The sequence below is a fragment of the Pleurodeles waltl genome, chromosome 4_1 (genome assembly GCF_031143425.1).
Source record: "Pleurodeles waltl isolate 20211129_DDA chromosome 4_1, aPleWal1.hap1.20221129, whole genome shotgun sequence".
NCBI classification, from domain to species: domain Eukaryota; kingdom Metazoa; phylum Chordata; class Amphibia; order Caudata; family Salamandridae; genus Pleurodeles; species Pleurodeles waltl.
In genome coordinates this window covers 716,692,962-716,719,798 of record NC_090442.1, presented here as the reverse complement: position 1 = coordinate 716,719,798, position 26,837 = coordinate 716,692,962, and the positions used below count along the sequence as shown (strand labels likewise).

Here is a 26,837-nt window from a genome sequence, read left to right as displayed (position 1 = left end):
CCCATAAAAAACATAACATTGGTGAATTGTCTAGGGATGTCTCTAAACCATCCAACAATCTAGAATGAAATTGCTTTTGTAAACACCCTCGTGTCCATGATAAGTGGTTCAGTGACATTACACTGACAATATAAACACTAAGAGACACGTGTTTTAAAGAAAAGGGAGGATAAGGGTCAAATTTAATAGAAAGACTATACTAATCTCACTCCACTAATAGGATTCCACCACATAAACAACCTTCCACTTCTCCATTCTGATTGATGAGTAAAATACAGCATAGGAGGCCCATGTTATCCCTTCTTCCATTCTGCCTACCAAGTAATCGTAAACTAAGGTGGTAGTAAAGAGGGATCATTACATTGAGCTTGAGAGTGGCAATCATACAATTTCTACACACTTCACGACTGATCACATGTTCATGTGAACAGCTGTCCATGGCATGGGTGACGCTGCTCTCGAATGGCGACAACACCAGTAGGTACCATTAAGGAATGGAAATCCACTACACACATCAAAGGAATTGTAGAGAGCCCTCAGACGTTAAGTATTCCACAATACATTGAGGCAGTACACGAGGCAAGGTGAAACTTATACTGTAACAACAAACCCAAGTACAAGTCGAATACCTTATATCAAAGCATAAAACATAATATAAGTTACACTTGTGGGAAAGTTAATATCGACCCCGGATTAACCGTCAGACACTAACATTGCCATCCTATTGAAGGATCTGAATATGTTCGAAATTTCCATAGCGTCAATACAGTCTGCATGAAACTGAAAGGAAAAAAAGGTTTTTACTTCCTTCCAAACTAGAATAGATGTCAATGAAGAGGGTAGAGATCACTAAGGCACACTCTAAACGTGTGCTGTACACATTTATAACTGAAACATTATCCACCTCCTCTGGATATACAATTAATGGAGAAAATTGTCCAGGGTACTAGGTGGGCATTCGTTGACTCTTATGGGTTAAAGTGGCTGATAACAAAGATGAAGTATCTCGGTGTCCTGATTAATAAAGGCTTAAAGATCATGGTGCTAGACAATATAGAATCCCACATACTGAAAACGGAATTTGATTTTGTACTGTGGTCATCACTATAGCTATTCTCTATGGGGAAGAGTACAAATGATTAAGATGGTGGTCACCTCTACATTTAATTACTTGTTGGGAATGCTACCCATTCAGAACTCAGTTTCTAAATGAGATTCTGTCTGAACAGCTAAAACGCCTAGGTCCAAAAACACAAAATTACTCACCGCAACTACAGCAGAGGACCATGGCTCCCTGGTATGTCCTTCTACCATTTAGGCACTAACTATCCCAAATAAACTGACTAACACTGAGTTGTGAGGATCCTCCAATGTGGCCCCATACAGAGAAAGCACCTACACGACCTCCAGGGCCTTTATAGCAGAAGGACAACAGCAGACAAAAACAGGGCCTCCCCACCTCCATATCATTAAAGCACTGTTGAAAACCTGAACATGTCTAATAAGAAATTAAAGACACGTCCACACATCCATAAGGGGTCACCCACAATGCACAACACAGAATTGCAAATCAGAGGCTAGTCCCTTCATTGGACGTTATTGGCTAAACATGGAATATTCACACTAAATGAACTAAACCAGGGAGAGAATTTGAAAGTCCTCAAAGGACTTTACACAAATTCCACTTACCTCACACTCAACTCTGGGAGTACAGCTATTGAAAAAAAATATATATCCATATGTATGTACTACATCATACTTAAGTTCCAATTCTATCCCGCATTATCTGAATCCCACTAAGCTATCTATTCCTGTCCCTGACCAAGCTGCTTGCTCACCTGCTCCCCTTTTCTTCACATTACTATTTCAGCTCTGCACCAAAGCTTCCCCGCTGACAGCTACGCCATCTGTGCAAACAAACCTTTACAAACCATTTTAAGTTTAGCTCTGTCTCACACATTAAGTTTAGCCTGCCAGGAACCCACAAGCAAGGTCAAAGCTTCCTTCTGCCTACAAACACGTCACCTGTTGTCTGTGTTGTCTTGTAGTTTGTACATATGTAGCATTTCTATTTTGTATATGCTTGCCCATGTTTGAACTATGTCCCCTTTTGGGGGTTTGCTGTGACAGCACTCTTTAACATATATAACTGCTGACAAGAATGACTCAGGGCAGAAGAAACTTGTTTCAAAGGTGTAACACTGGGATGTTCATCTGCCCTGGCTTGGCTTGCCAAAAAACATTGGTACCTCAATAAATATTTCAACAAAAGTAGCAAATGTACATAACAGATTGGAAACCGAGGACACATATCAAGGATAGACGTCCACCGCTAAAACAGATTTAGCTTGACACTAGTTATCAAGAAAAATACCCACTCAAGAACATTGGACCTGAGAATTGAAACAATTAGCAGCACATGAACTTACATGGGATTTTTTGGCACATAGCAAGGGAATTGTTTTGGGGATCAGCTTTCACCCTTAATATTGCGTATCATTAATGGCCTAATTATTTTATCGTAGAAACATGCCATTGGACTTATCAGGGTCCTCTACTCCGGTCACTGTATATTGTTGTGGTCTTTCTTCCAATAAGGTATACATATACCTTACAGCCTAACTACAGGTAGTTCTTCTATTTTTTACTGATACCTGCACTTCGCATCTACCCTTTTGAGTCGCTTTGTGCATTAGATAATTTCCTGCGTTTTTTCTTGGTTACTTCTTTTACAGTTTCAGAGGCGATGAGTCACTCTACTTTGTGGTCCACGTACTGATCTTACTATTTCACTTCGTCCATTAGGTATGGCCATAGGTGCTACGGTTTTTCTTACTTACAACAAGACTGCTTTTTCGCATTACTGTTTGGTTTCGTCGCTGTCTCTTTTTCACCTTCATCTTATTTAGCTCACAAGGTTCTAAAAGTTTTTCATTTTATATATTTTTTAGAATGTTTGGGAGTTTTCACTCCCTCTTCTCTCTCTCTCCTTCTCTTAGCACTTACATATGGTATCGCCTCGATATTCCTTTTTGATATTTGGCAGTTTGCCATGTCCACGGTTCGCAGTTCCGATTATTCACCATGAGGATTTTTTCACCTACTATATGCTCCTTGTCAAAGACCATAAACTGGTACTGGTGGTGGTCCAAATTGGCCGTATTTACTTTCCAGTCGCTCTATGGTTCCTCGCCAGGGACCACAAACCTTTGTTGGTCGTGGTCTTAATTGGTCGTTTTACTTTTTATTATGTTCATTGTAAGAACAAATTGTAAAGTATGGATACATGTATATGTTTTTCTACAGCCTTGAAAAAGTCACCAGTGTGACGAAACACGTGTCAGCTGTTTCTGGAACGATGTTCTCTCTCACTGAATGTATTTCGCCTATCAAATGAAGAGACTATCTTTTGAGGAAAGATGTGAATACCAACGTGCCTATTCTCTTCTATTAACTAGAAACTATGCACTACGAAGCTTGAATACTTGCATCATACTGTTGTTACTGTGTGCTGTGGTCTGGTTTGAGTATTATGATTTGTGTATAGACTTGTTTATGCCCATGGGTAGTAAGGCATTTTGACCACTTGCACCAGTAAAGTGAAGTAAATTTCATAACTGTGTCTACTTCCCTAGGAGTGCGGCTATTTTCACCCTTACTACCCCATCAGTGTAATGAACGAATTGTATATAAGCTACATGGTCAGACCACACTATTCATAAAAATCTTGGCATCTATGGCACATCACCTTGATGACCTCCATATGACTTAAGACAATCCCATTTAAATGATTATGAGAGTTTACATAAAGGTCACAAGCACATGGGATACAACATGACGCTAGAATCAAGATACTAGACATGCTCACAAACCGGTCTGGTAAAGGTTGTGGGACCAAAGGCCAATGCACAAAGTCGACAACCCACAGACATGGACTATACAGAAATATTCATTCCTCCTCTACAAGATACAAACGTACTATGTCAGGCCCCCATAAAACAACCTTCCCCTCAAGGAAGACACCCCATTATTTGGATCTTATTATTCTTTCCACTTTACAAGAAATATTGTCATTATCTTTGTCATAAACATACCTTTTTTCTCATCCAGTTATTTAGGACTCATGTTCCTTTCTGAATAATGATCCGTCAAGTGTCTTTGAAGAAAACTGCAATTCGCCATGTTAAATCACAGAAGGACTGATAAGTTTTTAATGCATATAGATGGTCTATCCAACCAAATGGAACTTAAACAACAGCTCTTCAATGAGATGGATGTTTGTAAGTCGATGTGGTGTCCTGGGTTGCCCCTCTCCCCGTACTACTGTTATAGCCATGTTCAAAAGCACAGAACTCCATTAAAATCCCCACTCTAAGGATCTCTCCCTGAGATTACAAGAACAGTATCAGTACTGACAGATTTATTCATAACTTTCCATGCTTTGGCATTTGGTACTTTCTGAATGGCAGTCTGCCACTGGTCAGTTCTTACTGACTTGTACAAGGCAGTACAATGACACACACTGTGCTCCTCTAAATACTGACACAGTCGCAGTTACTTTCCATATTCCTATAGACAGTATTCCAAACCATATCACCTGCCTTTAAATACGTATTACAAACATCAATGTGGTCTATACCTATTATTAGTTAATAAAGTTACTTTGTCATTTTATATCACTTTAACTGCATTGGTCAGATACCCAGTTTAGCCTCACAATTGCTCAGCCCATACACAAATCTACTAAAGCACCACCATACTGGTCATTTTCACCTAGGTATCCCTTTATCCAATTATACAGCTCTCTTCAAAAACTTTTCGCTCATTATATAAACTCAAATACTTCAGTAATTTCTTTCCCAACAGCGCTCTAAAGAATTAGTAATACATTTTCCATTAATTTAATTGTACAAGATGCCTTAGGCACCCATTTGCAGCTTTAGGGTGTCTAGACAAGTGGAGACATAGTTCATAAAGGTCCTGGTGAAGTTTTTAATAAAGGTGTTGCAACCAGTCGCAACACACAGTTTTGGAAGTGCTGGAATTCATACCACAGACGTATCTCAATATCAGATTCAGATTAAGAAGTCTTGCAGGGGTAAAGGGAAACAATTGCCATCACGTCGGATTAGACTGTAATGGGTGTTGAGTTTCGTGAAATGTGTGTCCGACGTCTACATTGTAGCCTGCCAGATGTCCAGAACAGATACCCTCTTTGCCAATGCGTTCGCAGCAGCTTTCGCACGTGTGTGTGTGTGTGTATAATGTTCACATCCTCCATACTACTGTCCCAGTCCTCCCACTAAAGGCAGGATCTCCCTCTAATGAGCACACCAAAAAGACTCCATTTCCGAAGCCTTAACGAGGCTGTTTCCCCAGCAGACTGATGCTCTTTGTTAGTGGATGAGCAGATGTCACCCTCTCCCCCACCCCCCATGATCTCCCCTTTGGATACCCTCACTGCCACCCGGCAAAAGTGTCCCTTATCTCTCTATAGCCCCTCTCTCACACACATTACATTTGTTTTAAAGCACTGTTAAAGGCTGGCTAGCCGCTCAGCTATCTACATCAAATACAGATCTGTTCTTTGCAGCAGGTATATTAACCCTATGCGCTACTTTATGGCGAGTCAAAACTGCCACTAGACAAAACTCAAAATTCTCTCTTTAACTGGAACATTAATCACAAGAAACTCTGCAGCAGGTGCTTTTAAATCATAAGTTATTACTAAACACAGCGCCCCCTTGAGATCAGTGCCCCCTCTTCACATCAGTGCCCAGTGCAGCCGCACCGGTTGCACTGCCTAAAGCCGGCCCTGGCAGTGCACATAGCGCAATAACATCACCACTACTGAAAATGAAAGCAGAAGGAACTGTTTGCACCAATCACAATTGGAGACGTACAGTTGAAAAGATGATCAATTCACCTTTCCAACGGTACCACTCTCTAGTGGATACACAAGAGGGCAATATCCAAGCAGGGATCACCATGGGTTAGCCAGCACCTAGGCAATCCTACCAATTTTTGCCATTTCTGAAAACTAGAGATCCTGGTTAGTGTGGCTTCCGTACAACCAAGTACACTGCATTACCAGATTGACCTGCAAATGTCAAAAATACCCTGGAACACCCAATTTCCTCTCTTCCACAAGGGATACCTGCAACATGTTGGCCCAGGGTTGGTCAGCATCCAGGGAACCCCTCCAACCATGGGCATTTCTAAAACCTATATACACCGAAGAATGCAGAGTGTTGTAGGTTGTGTGGATCCAGGTGCATGTTCTTAACTAGAAAGTCCAGTGAGCCAAAACACAGTATTTTGTCCCATATTTATGTGAGTGAAACCTTGGTTACTTCTAGCTAAAGACCAAAGTCTTGCATTTCTACACTTTTACTAAAAGAAAAGCTACCCTTAAAGTTGAGGTGGACCCAATGCACATCATCGGAACTGACCAAAACTGAAACCATATGAAGACCACATTCACACTACAATGGCTTCACACGATCCAAGTTTCCACTGGTTTCTGCTGTGGGTGATCGGTCCACTGACACATGCAAAGTATCATTGTTGTCACCAGACGTTTGAAAGCACTGGGTGGTAGGGATATTGTCAATCCCTGAATATTCTGGAGTGTTCCCATCACAGAAATGTGACAAAATTATTCCATTCAGCCAAAGTGTGACGTTTGCAGGGTGCTGTGAGTAACAAAATATAGTCAGATCCACACAGGCCACACAACACTGACTTCCCCACAACAGCCCCCAAATATATCCTCCCTTATCTTAAGTGTCTAGTTTTCTGAAGGATATGGGGTTGGTAGGTTTTCTTGTATGCTGGCCAACCCCGGACCCATGTCACCGCTACCCACTTCCCCAGACTGACTGAAATTCCAAGGAAAAATCTTGGAGCTTTCACACTGCATTTTGTTTTACGACAACCAACAACCTACGTATATTTCCCCGATACCAGAAAAGTCTGATGTACCAATATTTTACTTTTGTAAATCAGCCATTGGGGCAAAAAACATACAGACAAAAACATTGTCACATATTTCCATTTTTTCTAGTTTGTTTCTTTATTTTCGAATGTAAACAATTGGTTTCTTTGGGAAAACCACTAGTGATCTACACCAAGGACCCCTTTGCTACAGTTATATAGAATTTGCCCACTTTTCTAATATGTACAAGCTTCTGAGTTAACTCAGTTACTAAATTCCTCTCCTCTCACAATCTGAAACTAGACAGAAACCGTAAAAATACAGAATAATGACCATCATTTAGAAAATTACAAAAAACCGTGGTGAAAAAATGAGTTTAAGACTCTCCCATTTAATGTTGAGTGGGTGATGTTATTAACACAGCAAATCTTTTGTTGATGCTATTTTTAGAAGAAAAAAAAACAACACTTTCTTGCACAGGAGTCTTTCCCATTTTGTTTTTTTAAATGCTACATATTGGCCATTTTCTCAGTTCCAACAAGGAAATTCAAATGCCATGGGTACCTTTAGAATCCACAGTATGTGGGAAAAGGACACACATTTTGCCTTGATATATGTATATATATATATATTTTAAATAAAGTTATTAACACTTAAGTGCGCTCTGCAAATATCTGAAAAAATGGCCCAGCATAGGACAGAAAGCTTCCACACTTAAGAGTGGAATATAATTTGAACATAATTGTGACAAATGGGCCCCTGAAAAGACAAGTAAATTTACCAGCGTGTATAACATACATGTAGCATTTCTAATATGAGTGATCCTGTGACATGAAGGTTTCATATGGCATGCCACACGCAAGATAACTAGCACTTTTATAGTCACCTTGAAGATCTTCCAAGCCATTCACTTGCCAACAGTTTTTCAACTGAAAAAAGTAGAGTTACTCTAATAAACAAGTTTTTTACCTTTGGCATTGTTCTGTCTGGAGGATACTCTAACTGCTGATTTCTCACCTTTATAATATTTCCAGTCAACAGACTGGATCTGAAGGTTTTTCTCAAATGATTCCCATGCCTCGGTATGAGGTGTCTTATGGATCCTCGGAGACATCCTACTGCCCAAGATATGACTGAGCAGTGAGGGATACAAATGTCATCCCTGCACGTAGACATCAACTCTTAATGTTTTCCTTCATGGCTTCACATGTGGAACACTACAAACCAACTGCAGGTGACAGTGTGACAAAATGTAGCTTGAAGATTTATGATGTTAAGGACTCCATTCTACAGACTGGAGAGGTGACTGGGCAGTAAGGAAGTTGCAGCTAGAGTATCCACCAGGAATAGCTTTACCGAAGATCAGTAACTTGCTCTTCTGATGGACACTTCTAACCACAGCTTTCTCACCTGTAGTACAGATCAGTAGTTGCCAATCTTTTTAGAACCAAGACCCACTATTTAGAACGACAAATGTTTGTGACCTACCTACTGTTCATGGGTATGAGGAGCAGCGAGTTTAAAATGAAACTAAGGGATCAAGTGGTAGTCCATAGTCATTTACAAACCGCACATGTTCCACTGAAATAGACACTAACTTTTCAGATGTATGTGGTATTGTCAAGGGGTGGTGGATTTCTGGAGGACAATTGTATCACAGCTCAAGAGGGTGACGGGGTGGGATGTTCCACAAACAATTAAAAACTGCCTGTTAGGGGCCCTCCCAGAAAATGCAAAAAAGAAACTCAGCAGGCGTTACACATTGTTACGCCTCATCATAGTCAAGAGGTGCACTACAATTCACTGGACGGACCCTCAACAACAGAGGCATGACAAAATGACCTGGAAGAATGGGCGAGTGCAGAAGAAACACATTTGAGAAAAACTAGTAAAGACACGAAAGCACAAGATATCCTAACGACCTGGGCTGCTATGACTCAGGCGCTATTGGAAAACACACTCAGGAGCCAAAAGGACATAGTTTCAATGTCATAGGGGAGTGGGTAAAAACATATGGGATAAATGTCAGCTTAGAACTCACACCACATACACTGGAATACCGAGAGGCACACCCATGGATGATGTAAATATTTTAAGTGAGGGCTGACTATATTATTTGACACTCCTCACTGAAGTGGGGGGGAATCGAGAGGGAAATATAGAGCTTCCAATCTGATTTCGAGTTGTTTCAACACTAAGAAATATATGACCAGCAAGGTTTAAAGCTTGACGGATAAACAGAGGTAACGATTCATCAATAATAATGCTTGGTCAATTAATACTGTTGCACTAAATGCCAATAAATAATTTATTTTTATTTTTTTAACTTTTCAGATATACAATTTTTCTGATAACATTATATAGCACACACATGATAACATGTGGAAATCGGGTTTCTGTGAATATTTATTATTGGTGCATCTCCAAGTAAAATGTCTTGATTTGTTTTGATCCTAATCAAATCTGTTTCCAGCATGCTTCAGAATTACAAGAACATTTTATTAACTTTTGCTTTGTTTTATTCATTCAGTGCATTGACAGGGCTTTACATTTTGGTGTGTGTTGTAAAAACATACCACCGTATAGCATTTCCTTTTGCACTCCTTTTAGTTCAGCGCGATTGTCACATAATTCATTTTAAGAACTCCGCTCACTTGAAGTCTGAGAAAGAAAACACCAATCAATACACAGATAAACAGCAATTTATCAGAAGACAGACTGACATCTGACCTCTATTTTCGATGCACCGGAACACCTGACAAGTTAAAGACAGAATTTAAAGGGGTCTTTATTTATTGCTCAGACTTTCTCAACTCACCAAAAATAGGCTTTTGACCCACCAGTGGGTCTTTTCACGCAGTTTGGGAAGCGCTGGAATACATACCACAGAGGTATTTCTCAATCACAAACTGAGATTAGGAAGTCTTGCAGAGGGAGGAAGAAACAATTGCCCTCCAGCTGGAAGACTGTAATGGCAGTTGCGTTTCGTGAAATGTATGCCCTGACCTCTACATTACAGCCTGCCCGATTTCCACAAGCGGTATCCCCTTTGCCAGTGCCTTCAAGCAGCTTTCGCCATGGTGGAGCATAGTAGGTTTTAAGACACAGGACTATGCATCTTGACAGAGACATTCCAGTGAACCCCACAAAGAGCTCATCATTCACACAATGGTCTCTTGTACCCTAAATATAAAAGTCCAAACCTCTATTACGGTCATGCCAATGAAGTCTCCCCTCCTTTTTCAAAGGGTTTGGAGGATCAAAAAATGTCGGCAGTATAATCAATTGACCAACATGGAAGAGTGATACCACCTTTGGCATGAAAGCATCCAGAGTCCTAGGCACAAGCTCGCCTGGTAAAAAAGTGGTGTTAGGAGGTTGCACAGTGCTTGTCGTTCACTCTTGCAGTGCACAGAACAGATAATGATAGGAAAGACTGTCCTGCTCGTCAAAGCTGTAGCAAATACTCTGGATAGGCTCGTCTGACATGCACATAAAGAACATAAGGACTAGATTTAGGGCCAAAGGAGGATTGAAGGATTGTATTGGATGAAATATATGCATCAGGTCCTTCAGGGAATGCATCACAACAGTATTTTAAAGAGTGGGTTGATCAGGTAAACTTAATAAGGCAGAAAGAGCCAACAAGTAACCCTAAACTGTGCCCACAGCAAGGCCATAGTGTACCAACAATAAATTAGGCAACAATACATCAGAAAGATTGGCCTGCAGACGGTCAAGATAAAAGACCCCACACACCAGGCCACAAACTTTTCCCAGTGCCCAGTGTAGATAAGTGTTTGAGGACAAGCATTTGGCAACAAGAATGACATCTACCACTTTAGACGTCAAGTAAAAAAAATAAAAAAAAATATTGCTGCTCTATCTCCAAACATATAGGTGTAGGTTATAGAGATTCAGGTCTCTCCCCTCTTGCTGAAACAGGAGCTGTAGCTGAAGGCTTGGCTGGATCAGAGGATAAGTGCTCAGGTTCAAAAGCTCTGGGTACATGCTCCTGGTTCGGTTCAGTGTTGTCTGGTCTGTCCTGATGTTCCTCAGAACATGAGGCAGTAGACGCAGTGGTGGGAACACATAAAACAAAAGTGTCCCCTTGCCGATGGAAAGCATCTCCCAATGACTGTTTTAGAGCAAAGTCCAGTGCCCGGAACTTTTCCCACTTCGCGTTCTTGATGGAGCCAAACAGATCTAATCAGATCATGCCCTACTTATCGAAAATATCCTGTGCCCGGTCAGGACTGAGATGCCAATCCCAGTCTGTCAGCCAATGTATGCTCAGCTCATGTGTGATGATGCTGAGGAACCATGCTGGATGGTTGGCTACCAAAATAATAATAAATTCTGCAGGCTCTGCCACTTCCAGATATGAAGCACGTCCTTGTATTGGATTCAGGAAACTATCCCGCCCTCTTATTATAGTGCCAAATGGCAGTTTGGGTTGTCTGTTAGGACCTGTCCCAGCCTTCCTTTGATGTCCAGCTATGGAACAACTATGTAAGAATTGCTGGGGCGCAATATTCTCTCTGAATAGTCTAGAACAATTCAAGGGCATATCCATAAGGGACTTTTGGACATCCCATGACAACCCAGATGATCATATCCAGGCATGCCTTCTAATCATTACATTGGTGTCAGTAGCAACAGGTCTATGAAGTAGGGGGTGCCCAGGCTGGTTTACAACACATATTTTGCTGCACTCTGTTCATTTTCCTTCATTTGGGCCAGAGAAGCCCTGAGGTCCAATGAGGCATCTGGCAGGACTGCTCAGGCAATGTTTCATAAGGCATGGTTGTGCCTGCCCAGAAAGCACATTGCATTCAAAGATCATTAAGCTGGGCTGGCTGAAGAAAACATTTTCTTGCCAAAGGCATCAATACTCCCGAACACGTGGTTCAAAGGAAAAGCATTTAGATTGACTTTACTTGTGGACACCTGCTCCACAAGGCTTTCAGGCACTGGGTCACTGGGTGCCTTGTCAAAATATTTGGTCTATCCACAGATCGTCTTACGGGAAGGGAAGGGCCGGGCCTGGCTTAAACCAACTGGCTAAGAGAGTGTCCTTAAGGGCCTTGTTAAATGGTAATAGTGGCTCAGATTAAGCTGGACCTGGTTGAAGAATTTCAGTCAATAAATTGGCTTTAGTTTCCAGAGAAGGCAAATGAAAGTCTAGCACTTCTGCTGCTCTTCGCACCACTAAAGCAAAGGAGGCTCTTTCTTACATCAGTGAAGCATGTGAGGAGTCCAGATGTGTCCCTAGTGATGTACCTAGCCTACTAGCATTTTTTGGAAGTCTATGTACAGCCCTTCTTCATTGCAATGAGGGTGCAGCATGAGGTATGAACCGGATTGCATTGGAATCGGAGTTGCAGATTGCCTCCAACCTCTGAAAGTAATGGTGTTGAAGGAGAGGTCTAGGCTGAAGGTCTGGCCATACAACAAATACAGTTGATATCTAATATTATGACATTTGCCTGGCGTAGGTTCACGTTTGTTCAAGTTAGAGACTGGTGTTGCGATTAGATGCAATACCAGTGCTGGCAGAGATGGCTTCAGCACTGAAAGAACCAGTGTGGACCCTGGGGCCAGAACTGACGTCTGGACTGCTGCAGTTATTGTTGTGGGAACAGAGGCAAAGGGGATTGCTGGCACTGAGCCCACCAGTGGAATCCCAACTGGAGGCCCCTGCAGCTTTATGGGCCCAAAGATACACCAGAGGGAGCGGGCAGCAGCATGACCTCTTTGAAGGCAACTATTTGTTGCAGACTCTGCAATGGCAATGGCCAGGGACCAGATGCTGGACCTGGAGTCAGAAGACACTGGACCCTTTGAATGACCTCCTCAGAGTTCAAGTGGCAAGATGAGGTTGATTCCCGCTTGGCTATTTTGTACATATGGCCCACGTTCAACGTAAAGGAAGACTGAGAGGGAAGGGAGGGATCATCTCCCAATCCTTGATCATCTTCAGGTGCACTCACTGTACGACTGCCAGTCTTGACTGGAGCCCAAGTACCATAGGAATACTTTGTGTGGGTCCATGACCAACGTGTGCTTCCTGCAGTCACTGTGCGTCTTGAATCCTGACTTTTTTGGGGCAAACATTATCCTGGCACACTGTGTGCGTATTTTTGGAGGGTGCGGAAAGAAAGGAACTGAAGTCAAGGCACAGGAATGCCTCTTAGATGTGGCTCCGATCTATCACTTCTACGACAGTATAAAGTCACTGAAGAGCCATATGGAGGAACACAGTTGCTGAGATAATTCTCTGGGAACTGTCTGGTGCCTGGGAATATTCTAAAAGGTGAGGAATCTGCCATTAGAAGTATCCATTAAAAAATGGTATTTTAGAAACTGCTATCAAAGGAAGAAAAAATCGTTTCCAAACAACATACTGTAGGCAGAGACCCTAAGATTACATTTTTGTTTTGTTTTCAAGAACAAAAAAAGCCAATGCAAGGCTTTAAAATGTGTAAAATGAAGCAGAAATGCAAACACTAATTTAAAGTCAAGGCATTTCCCCATAGCTGCTCGATATATTTGTATAGCGTCTACAGCAAATTCTAGAGCAGGTCTATACTGTTATTGAAATGGCATACAGCACACAAATACTGCCCCAGATAAATAAATGCAAATATGCTGCAAGACGCTAAAAATATCTCAATAATATCCCGGATATGTTTTTGACCTGCCCAGTTTTTTTAAATTTTGCTCTGGCTTTGTAGAATCAAGTGCACACAGAGTTGTGGGCACTCAGGCAGAGAGATACACACACATACAGATAATAAATACACTTTTAATGACCTTCAAAACTGACAAGTACATCAAACCAAAAATGATCTTAATACCGGTTTGATGTTTTTTCTGAAACGGCATGTCAATAAAAAACTGGCAGGAGGTTTTACAAAACGATACTTTCCACTCGAAATTAAACAAAAGATAAAGCACATTTACCTATCTTTATGAATCGGCAGGGGAACATTTGTTCATCAATTTTATGCTTCAAGGTAAATGTTTCTTTGTTGTAATCATTCTTCAAGCCGCTGAGGGGGGGGAAAAAAACAGTGTCATGTAGTTCTTAACTGGCTAGCAGATACACGATGCATGCGCTATAACTGACCACTCTCTTCTAGAAGCTTATGCTTCTACTGTACAACACCAAAACTCTTCAATGTTCAGTCCTTCAATATATCATTAACATCAATCTAATCTTTGAAGCAGACATTACAAAACAGAATTAAAGGTGCAAGGTAATCACAAAAAGACGGCACATCTCTGTGCCCCCCAAAGTAAGGTGGTAATCAGCATTACCATTATAATGTTGAGCTCTTTTCAAGCAGTAGGTAAAAAGAAGACACGATGGTTGACAGCTGTTGAAACAATCTAACCAAGAAATTTGACTATTAAGAAAATAAATCATACTTGCATCTACACTGGTTTTACAGTATGTATAACAGTTTCAAAGCTGTTTAGCGTTTGGATTACAAAAAAGTCCCAATAAGCAAATAATGTTTTGGGCTGCGAACCATGATAGAGAGAATTTAACTATACAGTTCAGTTCAGCTGGATCCTTAGAATACTGTGCATTTCAACACCATATTCGATCCAATGTCCTTCCATTGTTCTGAATCCACGAATACCCAGGAAAGAAAATCCTCACAGATCACATCTTTGCAAAGAGCAAAGTAAATAATCTGATTGCTTTATAGCCATTAATATGGTGCTTAGAACCATTTATGGAACTTGTTCTTCCTATTTGTGAGCTAAATTACACACATACAACCACTGGCATGAAAAGCCACTACCTCAATCCAATAAACAAACAATGACATATTCCTGGCATTTCCAAGATTGTGCCAAGAAACAAGGATAACTCACTGAGCTAATCTCTTGTGCATCTGCATGAGAATTGAGTCTGAAACTAATTTCTGGTGCATGTGCACATGAAGTAGTATGAAAAAGCCGTTCAGTGTGGACTTCCACTAAGCTACTTGCACAGGCCGATCTCACAGCTTTCATCACACAGCAGGCTGTGCACTTAATTTCTTAACACCCTTCTCTTTGGTACCAGCCTGGCTGGTATCCTTGGGCCTTCCATATGATCCTTTTACACATCTGTTTCTTTCTGATTCCCTTGGTTAATAATTTAGAGCTCTGCATTGCTTTTCTGGTGGCTGGACAGCTGTGTACCTTTACTTTAGCCTACTTTCATGCCTGCCATTCTATAGCTTTATCCAAATCATATAACGTTTTCACCTTGCCCAGCCACAAACGTCTGTTTCAGCTTGTATGCTACTTTCACATTGGATATGTCTTTGTAAAAGGGCAAAACACCTTGTTGGGGCTTCTGAAACACTGCAGTAATAAAACGTAGCTATTAGATTTACTTACACACATTCCTGTACATATTGGTTTCTGCACATGCTCATCTTATCAGTGGTCTTTGACCAGGGGTCCAGAAGGGACAATTTTGAGACTGTTTGCTACCATTTTTGCATCAGAGAAATCGGAGTACTGTTGGAAACCGCTGGATGCTTATCACAATGAAGGATTCTTTCGGAGCAGTATGGCATCCTCACCTAAGTGCATAGCTCTTGAATTATAGTCCAGAAACTTACATGATGATCCCTCATCAGGTTATTGTCCAAAGCCCCTGCTGAAATGGCATCCTACCAACCTGAAATTCAGGCCAGAGTCAGAATCATTTCTTAGAGAAAAGGCTTACCAGACTTGCCACTGGCCTGTCCAGATCTTACACCATATACCTTAGTAATTCTGTGTACCCTGCAATCTTTACTCTGCCAAGAAACCTTATAGCGCTTCTGGGGAAATAGGAGTTAATACAGCTGATATCCTTCTTGTTCTCAATTAATTATAATTGTATATTATATGGTAAGGCCAATTTGCTTCACAGAGAGAAAACTGAAAACGTAGTGGCTGACATGAATGCAAGTTGATTTTTTTTTTGTCACAAAGCATGTTTGGTCAGACCTCTTCTCTGAAAGCGCACAATTAAAAACAGCATTCCCTTCTTTTCAGGTGTGACAAGCCATTTGAGAAGAGGTTTGCTATACATGTTCATTCCTCCTGATGAGACCTAGTAGGAACTCTAATGCTTGCCTCCTCGGATGTGCTGCAGTACAGCTTTTAACACAAAATAACATTAGGGGCAGAGGGATATAATTCGAAGGAAATGACATGCAACAACAGTACCCAAAACACAAGGATCAGAAACAAGTGAAATGTAAGTCGAGGAGAGGAGCAAAGGTCTGGCTCACAAGGTCTATAAACGCCTGGATGTATGATCCTGTCATTCACATTTTGCTGTGCTCTCAACTGCAACATAATTAAGCACCTCGGAAAGGATGTTTTTTATTACATTTTAGAAGCTTTGTTAAATGTTAAAACTGTCAAAAACTGCAAACTAATATTGTGCCGTCCAACCCAATAATGCACAGAAAAGTACAAACTGCTAAATAAATCTACATCTAGGTTTATCAGTCAGCAAGCAAATCTTAACAAGGGAACATTTTACAGCACTGCAGTGAGGAATTAATATCCGTGATTGGCTGGAATAGCTACACAACATACACTTGTTTGAAGTATGAGTCACCCCTTATAAAGTGGGAAGTGTCTAAATAACTAGCCACGGTTAGCAAAAGTCAACCAGTTCCTAGCTCCTCTCCAGTTACTCTTTATTTCAAGCTAAAGCATTTCACAGCAGAATATGGAACAGGAACGATTTATAGTGTAAAAAGGTTTAAAGAGAATGTGAAAAAGTAGAATATGTATTAACACTACAACCTACCCATCGCCTTAATTTAACCAAACAAAATAAAATTAACTAGAAATATATGTACAATGTATATAAAATGATGCACAATCTGAACAGCAGTGTACACTTACCACAGCTTTCAGGATATATTCGAACACTGCACGCAACAGAAGTGTATAAATCAACGATAAACCTCCATTTTTTTCCAGCGTAAGAAGGGTTCGCCCAAATCTTTTCTTATGGACCTTCCCTTTTGTAGCGTCCATTGTACTCTTACGATGCACATGCACCGGGTTCCCTCAGTACACCAGCCAGCGCCCCAATCAGTTTCTTCATCCTAATCTTGAATAACTAAACTACTCATAAATTCCTCAGTCATATAGTCATTCATCACTGTGTGCATACGCCAAGACTAGAACACTTGCACTGTGCTGCCATTACTTTCTATTTCCTACAAATCATTTCCCGTTTCCTGCACACTGGCACCAATAAGCACATTCTCTTGGTTCCATCTGGAAACCAATATAATTTGCATTGTTGCATCTGGCTAGACAGCTAATATGCCAAGCTATCCATTTACTCCATTTTTTAGAACAGGGCAAACTTTAATGGCTCTCAAAGGTTCAGAAAGGTATTGTCACTGTTGCCTACACTGAACCTTCTTGATACCTATCTATTGCCCCTTTTATATATTGTTTAGACATGTTCTACTTTAGTAGTCCTTGTATGCTCTTTAATCTTTTCCCTAATTACTTTTGGAGACCATTCTACACGTTGGGACAGACATTCGACCCAAATTATCTTTAGTAAGAGGTTTCATGGTAACAAAAGGACTGTACCTCTTCACATTGGGTACGATGCAGCATGTCCAAAACATCTTTTTCACTTACATTTCCCAAAAGGTTTATCTTCATTTACCAATTGTATTACCCTAATAAAGCTCTCAAGGGCTCTATTGCCATGAGGGTGACACAAATATATGGTCTATCGAATAAAGCCATTGAGTTGAAGAAAACGGTCTAGGTTCACTCATTTTAATTGTGCTTACAATACTCTTAGGAAATGGCTTCTCTAAAGAACATCTTATATAGAAATAGTAACACAGCACCCCTCTCATTGCAAAATCTGATTCTTACTACTTTCAGAAGTAATCATCAGCATACAAAATCTTTAACCAAACCACTGCAATATACAGTGGTCCTGTAGTGTCAATACCAATTATTTCCCTTGGCATATTGGGGCAACCTATGGGGTGCAGGGTAGTGTAAATGTGACGAATGGCTTATCTGATATTTCACAATCTAATTTTTCATACAATGCTCCATGTCCACGTAGATTTAGGGTCACCAGTACAAGACCTTGATCCTCACCTTACTATTTATGATCCTCAAATGCACTTGATATTTGCAGAAGCTTCTTTCTCTAGCCTACGGGAAGCAGCACTTTGCCATTCTTTAAGAAAAATCTATTTTCTTCTGTCAACTCCTTTTTTTTCATTTTTTAATAGTGTACATGGAATTCATATTGACAGAACAGGGGACAGCACTGAAGGCGAACTAAGCAAACGCAGGTAACACTTGCCCTACACAGTTGATCTCTGAGGATGCTATACTGTTACATGTACCTTTTGATATTTAATATAACAGAACCACAACATTAACTCCTACCTTTCCTCCTCCCATGGTGCTAGATGTAACAGTGATGAACTGAATAACCGGTACCTCCTGATCCTAGGCGAAGAGTTGCTTGTTCTCCAGGAGCCCACCAGGCATACTGTACATGGACAGACTGTCCCGTTGCCACGAAAGGAGTTATAAGTCCTACGTGCAGAAGGGACTTATTATGGCGAGTGAGTGTCATCCTTAGTGACAATCCGAAACTGCTCTAAGAGCTGCTCTCATGGCTGTGAGATAAAGTACTTCAGCAAGCCTGCCCACTGCTCCCTATGCAACAATGTACTCCAAGTAAGCTTTGCCCATGTCCATGTCGGGACTTCTGGTGTTCTCGTGTTTCCATTGCGTGGCGATAGCGTGTTTAGCTAAGATTCGGGCCAGGTCCAGGTATTCAACCGCAGGTTTCTCTGAGGCCAGGCGAGGAAAGAGGCCTAGAAGCAGTCATGTAGCTGTATTGGGGATAGTGAGGTCTGTAGTGTCCGTGAGCACATATGGCTGGAAGGTGAGGCATGACCATACATTATGTGAGATGGGTGGCATCAGGAAATGAACAACAAGAGCAGCTTGAGGCTGCCTCTGGAAAAATCCTATTTATTGTGGCAGGTGTAAAGTAAGGCCCATTGAGGATATTGAATTGAATGTACTTGAAGTGAGCACCGAGTGACACCTTGTGGGGATAGGCCAGCACCTTCTGCCAGTCAGAGTCATGTATATGGTTAGCTAAGCCCGCCTCCCAAGCCTCGCACAGTGTGTTACGATGTGGGTCCTTATGTTGTAAAAAGGCTCTGTAGAACCATCAGGCTAGCCTTCCCTAGGTACGCGCCTCTTGAAGAGTTTGGTAGACTCATTTGTGGTTGGTAATGTGTTTTGAATGTGAAAAAGCTCATCGAGAGAATGGTTAATGAGCTCCTCTACTAGAAGTTGTCCGAGCAGGAGGTCGAGTTCGGCCATTAAAGTGGCGAAGTCAATCAGCTCCCTGTTTAGAAGCAGGTGTCCCAGCGGAGGCCAGAAGCATGCCAAGCCCGCACGTGTCCCAGCTTCAGTTGGTCCATCGCAATCAGTAAGCCCAGAAGAGGGATGGATGACTGGGGCGAATGGAACCCGCTCTGTGATTACCTTGCTCACCCGGGAAACAGACATGACATGGCTAGTTGGTGAAATCTCATGGGCGAAACGGAGCACATATAATGGGATACAGCGAGTAATGGAGCAAACGGTCAATTAATTCAGCTTTAGAGAATCCTGTTTCATGACGAGAGAAGCCAGCAAGCCACCCACTGTAACTGGGCCAATAGGTAGTAACATTCAAAATCAGGGAGAGAAACTCTCCCATTTCCACTAGCAGCTTCAACATGACAAGGGCCACTTGGCGGTGTCCACTACCCCAGAGGAAAGCTGTTAGGTGTCAAGGTGGCAAAAGAAACAAGGAATAAGGAGAGGTGGATTAACAAAATAATAAAGGAGTATGGGAAGGACCTCTTTCTATACCAATGCCACTTTCCAAATAACTGAAAGAGGCAAGAACACCCAGTCATCTGAGAATGAAGAGCTTGTACAGCTTTGCCTGCATTAACATAAAAAAGGTTCACGGTATAATGATATATGTTGAGTCCTAAGTATCGAAAAGTGGTCACCTCCATCAGCAAATGAGAATCCAGAGGTGGCTGAGGGGGCAGGAAGCAAGTCTGTTGAGAGGAGTGTCCATGATTTGGGACAATTTACTCTGAGACCCGATAGAGATGCAAAATCTGGTCAGATCTGGGTTAACAAAGATAGGTCGTTTGATACATCTCGGACATACAGCATGATATATGGACTTTTGGGGCAGAGTATGGTATTTGTATCCATCTCCTCTAGCACAAGCCTTTCCCAAAGTGTTGCACCACCCCCATGCTTGTCTTAAATCTTTTTTATTTCCAGGAGCTGGGGCATCTTTAATTTCTTTGATTAGATCTTTCATGTGTTTAATTACTTTACATATTACTTTGTACCTTATGTATGTCATAGTATGTGCAGTATACGTATATTTATTTATTATGTCTAAAATGTGCTATTATCCAAAGGAAAGGGTGTCCTAGAGCTATGCCTACAGCACTTATTGATGTATACAAACAGTGATTGATGAAATGCCTGAATTAATCTCCATATATCCATTACCTTGTTGTTGCAGTGGACGTCTCAAGTGTGATGGGTATGCCCAAATGTGGATCCCATGCTGACTGTGCCACTGAAATTAAGCTATACCTGGCTGATGAACCCCTGTCAGGGAGAAACCAGTCCTAGCTTGCTTGTATAGCAGTTCAGGGAGGACCTGGCTTGGACGTTCTGGCTGGACTGTTCCCACTGGACAAGGGTCAAGACTGATTTGCATATGGCTGGGTTCAAACAGAAGTAGCAAGGAGATCTTTTCAATCATCAAGAATTTCACTTCACCCTCAGCCACTGCCAACAACATTGCTGCCTCCCAACAACTCTGCCACAACATATCTAAGCTCTTACTTAGCAAAATCGCATCCATCTACACCAACTTCGCACACCAACTGAACCCTAGATAACTCAATGCTACCCTATTCAATACCAGCCAAGTCGGCCACCTGAAGAATTGGCAACTCCCACCAGAAACAACACATCGGCAATCATGCATACCATCTACTCAGGGGCCCCAACTAACCCATGCCTCACCACATCTACAACCTATGGAACATCCCACATCAACACCTCCATCATGTCTGCCACTTTTCCAGATGAATGGAAACTTGCAGAAATCAAAGCCCTCCTCAAGAAGTTCACAGTCGATCCGAATCAACTGACCAACTTCCGACTCATCTCCCTGCTCCCCTACCCAGATGGAGAAGGCCATTTACAAGCAACTCACAACCCAACTTAAACTTTACCATCTTCACGACAACACACAATTGAGACTGAGAAAGAATCACAGCATTCATAGCGGCCTCCAACGACATTCAAAACATTCTGACCAAAGAGAAACAGCAGCCCTCTCCCTGCCCGACACCTCTGCGGTCTTCAACACTGTCTCCTACAACATCCTTATCAAAAGACTCTTTGAGACTACATGCAAGGATCCGCTCTCTTCCCCATGGGAAGAAACCAAAAAGTCTGCTGCCACCCTTCACGTCAGAGACCAATAAACTTATAAGTTGTGTCCCAATAGTGTGGGGAAGTGCCACAGCAGTAAGAAACTGCGGTAGTGGTTGTGAGGAAAGATGCAATGGTTCTTCATTCTTTGCTTTGAGCTATGAGCTTCAGGCTCTGAAGAGAGCGCTGAAGGGTCAAACGAAATCTTGAACCCCCGCCTGCCCACCTGCTTCCACCTGCCCTTATCCCCTCAGCAAGCCAGCTAGGGGAGCTTTGATGAATGATATCCTGCTGTATGTTTGGTTTGTTGTTCCCAGCAGTCGAGCAGGCTACATGGGGCTACAGTGCCATAACAGCTCAGCGTTACACATGTGAGGCAACATCAGAAGCTGTGGGAATAGTGTGGGACCAGTGTGAAGGCTGCAGGAGTGAGGTAAAGCCCTAGGGCCATTGCCATTCCCACTTAAAGCAACAAACGAAAGATGGAGTGGTGATGCTCGCTGCGCCACCAGATTCAAGCTAGCCTTGTTGATGGGGGGGGGGGGGGGGGGGGGGGGGGGGGTTTGGTTCGTGATACCCCGAATCCAGTTCCAGAATGCTTGTTTCTGGTCTGGGGAGGACCTGGCCTGGCAGTTTGGGCTGGACTGTTTCCATGGGGAGCACGGGCAAGACTGATTTGCATATGACTAGGTCCAAACTGGAATGGCATGGTGGGTAAAAACGATTAATTAATCCCAGATCTGTGAGTGGGTTGAATGTTTGATTTGTTTCACATTCCGTCCATCATTTGTTCCTTTTTGCATTTATTTATTTGTAGGCCACCAGGCAAGATTAAAAACAAGAATCAATGCTGTTGGAAAATATTATGTACTTCTTCATTTGAGGTCTACATGTTCAGCCTATATATGCCATAACTGGTCAGTAGGCTTTCTTAAGGACAGAATTATCAAGATCCATATTTCTAATCCTATTGGGTATTTTTTTTTTTATCTGTGCATCCTATTCAGTGCCACATCATGTTAGCCATGCACTCATTCTAGCATGCCATACCTTGACCAACCATCCAGAGGCACTTCCTCAGGACCCATCGGAACATAGGGAGAGGGTCAGCTAGGACTGGTGAACTGCACCACCTAGAAGCTCTCTATTTTCCCTGCAAGATGTAAGAATAAAAACTGAAGAAGATGCCCACGAATAAAAAAAAAAAAAAGAATATTGAATATGTCCTTAGAACACCCTGAGGCAATTTTAAATATAAGGTCCTCTAAACATTAACTAGAGCTGCCTTGAACTTTTAGGGTTCAGCCTGGTTAAATACCTACTTGTATCTGGGCGAGGACTCGATGATGAAATATGCCACTAAAAAGAACCACAGTGGGTGAGAATCTTTTTAAAAAACAAAGAGGTTCGCCTGGGTGAACAGCAGTCAGCAGATATCGCCCATGACAGTGCACCCACTCCTCTTTGATCCACTGATGCTCTATATTGGAAGCGGAGTGAATTCACTTAAAAAGCTTCTGTCTCCTTTCTTTTGGTATAGTAGAGCTAAAGTAAATATTGGTGCCGCACATATGGTACACCTACCACCTGCGGAGTTCCCCAGGGATCCTCCCTCAGCCCAACGCTGTTTAAAATTTACATGGCCCCACTAGCTGCCATTGTCAGAAACTACGGATTCAACATTGTCTGCTACGGTGACGACACCAAGCTCATCCTCTCCCTATCCAACAAACCCAACACAGCCAGACACCGTCCGCAAAGGCATTGGAGCAGTTGCCACCTGGATGAAAAGCAGCTGCCTACAACTCATCACAGATAAAACTGAAGTACTCCTCTTGTGCCCTCAACCCCTATGAGTGGAATGACTTCTGGTGGCTCCCCCACCCTCAAAAGCCCGCCCAACCCTAAGAATCAAGTCCGCAACCTCGGAATCATCCTGGTCTCCAAACGCAACATGGACCGCCAAATCGACTCATTCTCATCCACCTGCTTCTACACCCTCCGCCGCCTACGCAAGGCTTTCAAATGGACACCCTCGATCACAGAAAGACCGTCACACACGTCCTCATGGCCAGCAGACTGGACTACGGCAACGCACTCTACGCCGGCATGAACAATAAACTCACCCACAAACTACAGAACATCCAGAATGCTGCCCCCAGACTGGTCCTCAACCTACCTCAACACTGTCACATCTCCCAGCACCTGCACACACTACACTGGCTCCCCAAAGAGAAAAGAATCACCTTCAAGATCCTTACCCATGCACACAAAGCCCTCCCCGACACCGGACCAGCCTACCTGAACAGGCGATTCAATTTCCAAGTACCCTACAGGACTCTACGCTCAGCCCAGCTCTCTCTCGCTGAAGTACCCCGCATCAGAAAAACAAGAACAGGGGGACGCTCATTCTCCTACCTCGCCACCACAGCCTGGGCCCTACCACCCCACCTCAGACCGACTGCACCCCTCCTCAACTTTACGAAAGAGCTGAAGACATGGCTATTTGAAGAACCACTGCACTGATGGATGCTCCATGCCCCCTCCCACTCTCAGCGCCTTAAGACCCCCATGCATGAGTAGTTGCGCTTAAAAAACACTGATTAATTGATTGATTGACTGAGTCAAATTTCTTTTGGAATTGTGCCACAACAAGCTCCTGAGGGATTCCTTTAATTAGTGACAACACTTCAGAAGATGTGCCTAAGCATAACTACCACTGTCGATGCCACTGCATGTCAAACTACCACTTTTTCATAAAGTACTATTAAGTGTGTCTTTTCAAAGAAAAATGCAAGCAAAACTCTTGAAAATTCTATCTGTTGGTAATGATGTTATTAGCACCACTGACATGTGTAACCACAAATGTGTATGGTGAAGTGAATCCTTTGTAGAATAAAACAAATTCTTCCTAAGGTATAAATCAGCAGACTCATTGTCCACTGAGAATGAACTCGAGCTAGTATGCCAATGAAGGATGATTTTACCTTAAAATGGCCATCATGCAAAGGTGATCTAGTGTGATGATGTTGGCAAATTGCTGAACTGCTGTAATGTCTAATAATTGTGAGGTAGCATAAGAGGGTTCCATCAGGCACCCCTCTCATGCATGTAGTGCAATGTCTGCACTGTTCATGTTTAGCCCGGCTTGAGGAAGGCAATGTCCTCTATCCTGTAACTTCCTGTATGAAAGCCATGCACTTTCTTTAATGTTGACAGCGACAGTGTTATCAGAGTCGGAGAGCCAACATGGTTCAGTGTATAACAAAAACATTCTTCCACATCCGAAAGGCAGTCAGGAAACTGCACATTGTTCCCAAAACTAGGGTACACAGTTTGTTCACAGGTCCTTCCAGGGCTGCACTTATCCTCAAATTGTAAAATATGAGTCATGCCTTGTAAAGTGGAATGTTTTTTTTTTTTTTTTTTTTTAATAAGCAGGCCTGGGTGATAGTAGTCAACTTGTTCAGAGCTCATGCCAAACGTCCATAATTTCAAGTTAAAACATTCCTCAATGGAATATATAACTGGAATGAACTACAATAAAAGAAGATCTAACTAGAATTATTAATAAGTAAAATAACTACATACCCTATAACTTTAGAAGCACCAAAACAGTATTTTTCAAAGACAATGTTATCAACTCCATGGGATTATATAATCTTGAGTCTACAATTCTCACCAAATTATGCTTGGAAAATAGAGATATTTACTTCTATAAACAGCTTAGGCCCAACACAAAACCATATCTAAACTTTTCAACAGCACTGAATATAAAGCATCAAAACCATAAACCTAGGTTAATTCCTTATCCTTTGTTAGAATATACGTTATAAGCATACATTCTTAAAAATCTGGTGAAAATGAAATAACAGTGCAAACAACAAATCATCAAGTGGCACAATCTGAATTGTGTGGCATGATAAAGCACCACTATCTTTTTTGACTGCTGGTCTTAGGTCAGCAACAGGTTGATCTTAAACTTGTTGGATATGTATGTAAAATATACAACCCTTAAATGTTCTCGTCCTGTATTTAGTTATTTTGTAAAAAGAGATTGAAGGAAGTCGATAATTAGAGATGATACAAGGTGATTGTGGTGTCTTGGCTGAGGGTTGACTTGGGGATGTTAATGTTCTAATGGGTTTTCTAGAGTATTGGGACAGTGCTGGAGTGTCAGTTGGAGAGGAGCGTTAGCAGAGGGTTTTCTCCTCGTTTTGTACTGCCTGCTCTTAATAAAGGATATTTCCTCTCTACTATTTCAAGGAAGTTACTACAGAGATCACTTCAGGCAAAATTTAAGTAGAGGACTGTCCTTATACAAAAGTGCATCCAGCTCGTCATTTAGTGTGTCCTGTCCCAAAAGCCCTTTTCAACCTCTCCCAACATTATATACTCACACATGCACACAAACATTCACATTCTGTTGATGGATCACCATTCCTAAGACCTCCTCCAGAATTCATTCAATTACTCAAACACACTCACAGTACCACGTTGATTAGCTCCTTACATTGGCAGCAGGTGGCATTTCAAAAAATTAAGAAAACAAATACCTGGATAAGAGCTCTGTAAGATTTTCTTCATTCATTCCTCCAAAAACTTTAAATTTCTTCAAATTGCAGACATGTGTTTTCTCGTATTTACCGAAGGTGATTGTTTGGACGATGGCTGGCCTTTCTAATTTGAGAATCAGGTACTGAAACATTAAGAAGAAAATGCTTTAAATTACATTTTTGAAACTGAAAAACAGGATATAGATAGCTTTAAACCCTGGCAAGCTCTTTCTAAAATGAACTTTCAGAAACCACTTTCTGGTTGATACTCACTAAACATCGCATTGATTGGTGAGGCTTACTGGCAAAGATGCAAAAGGGACATGATGTATTAGCCTGTAAATTTTCCAGACATGCAAACTTGTGGAAGATCACTGTAAATCTCCACTATCTTGGCTAGGAAATCCTAACACGAAGAAAGACACGGAGGCAAACATTTCTTTATCTCCAACTCAGTCAGCAACAACATTTAAATAAACCAAGGAAGGTGATAAACATTTCAGCCCGCCTTCTTTCTTGTCACTCTGATAAAAGATAAGTACTCCACTAGCTTCTTAGTGGTATTTTTTCATTAACCTCTTTATCTTTTATTTGTTCTTCCACTGTGTGTAAGCCGTGTTTATTTTATGTAACCCTTTACGGAATAAAGCTTATAAACATCTGCACTGTATATTTTGTGCTTTTGCACACTGATGTTATACAACCCTGTGTTTGTGTTTTGTTTTCTTATTCCTTTTCCTCCTCCTGTTTCCTTTCATGGCCTCTTCAGCCTCACACCCTGTGCACCT

The 26,837-nt window shown here is 41.8% G+C and overlaps 1 protein-coding gene across 2 annotated transcripts in view; it reads right to left on the bottom strand.

Annotated features, from left to right (window-relative positions):
* The window catches only part of MKLN1 (muskelin 1), a 568,922-nt gene that overhangs the window by 414,950 nt on the left and 127,135 nt on the right, over positions 1 to 26,837 (bottom strand). For both annotated transcript variants that reach the window (XM_069229308.1, XM_069229309.1), the window contains exons 3-4: positions 26,050 to 26,192; positions 13,904 to 13,992 (exon numbers count right to left, since the gene is read on the bottom strand). In XM_069229308.1, the coding sequence (XP_069085409.1) occupies positions 13,904 to 13,992; positions 26,050 to 26,192 (232 nt within the window). The remainder of the gene's footprint in view (positions 1 to 13,903; positions 13,993 to 26,049; positions 26,193 to 26,837) is intronic.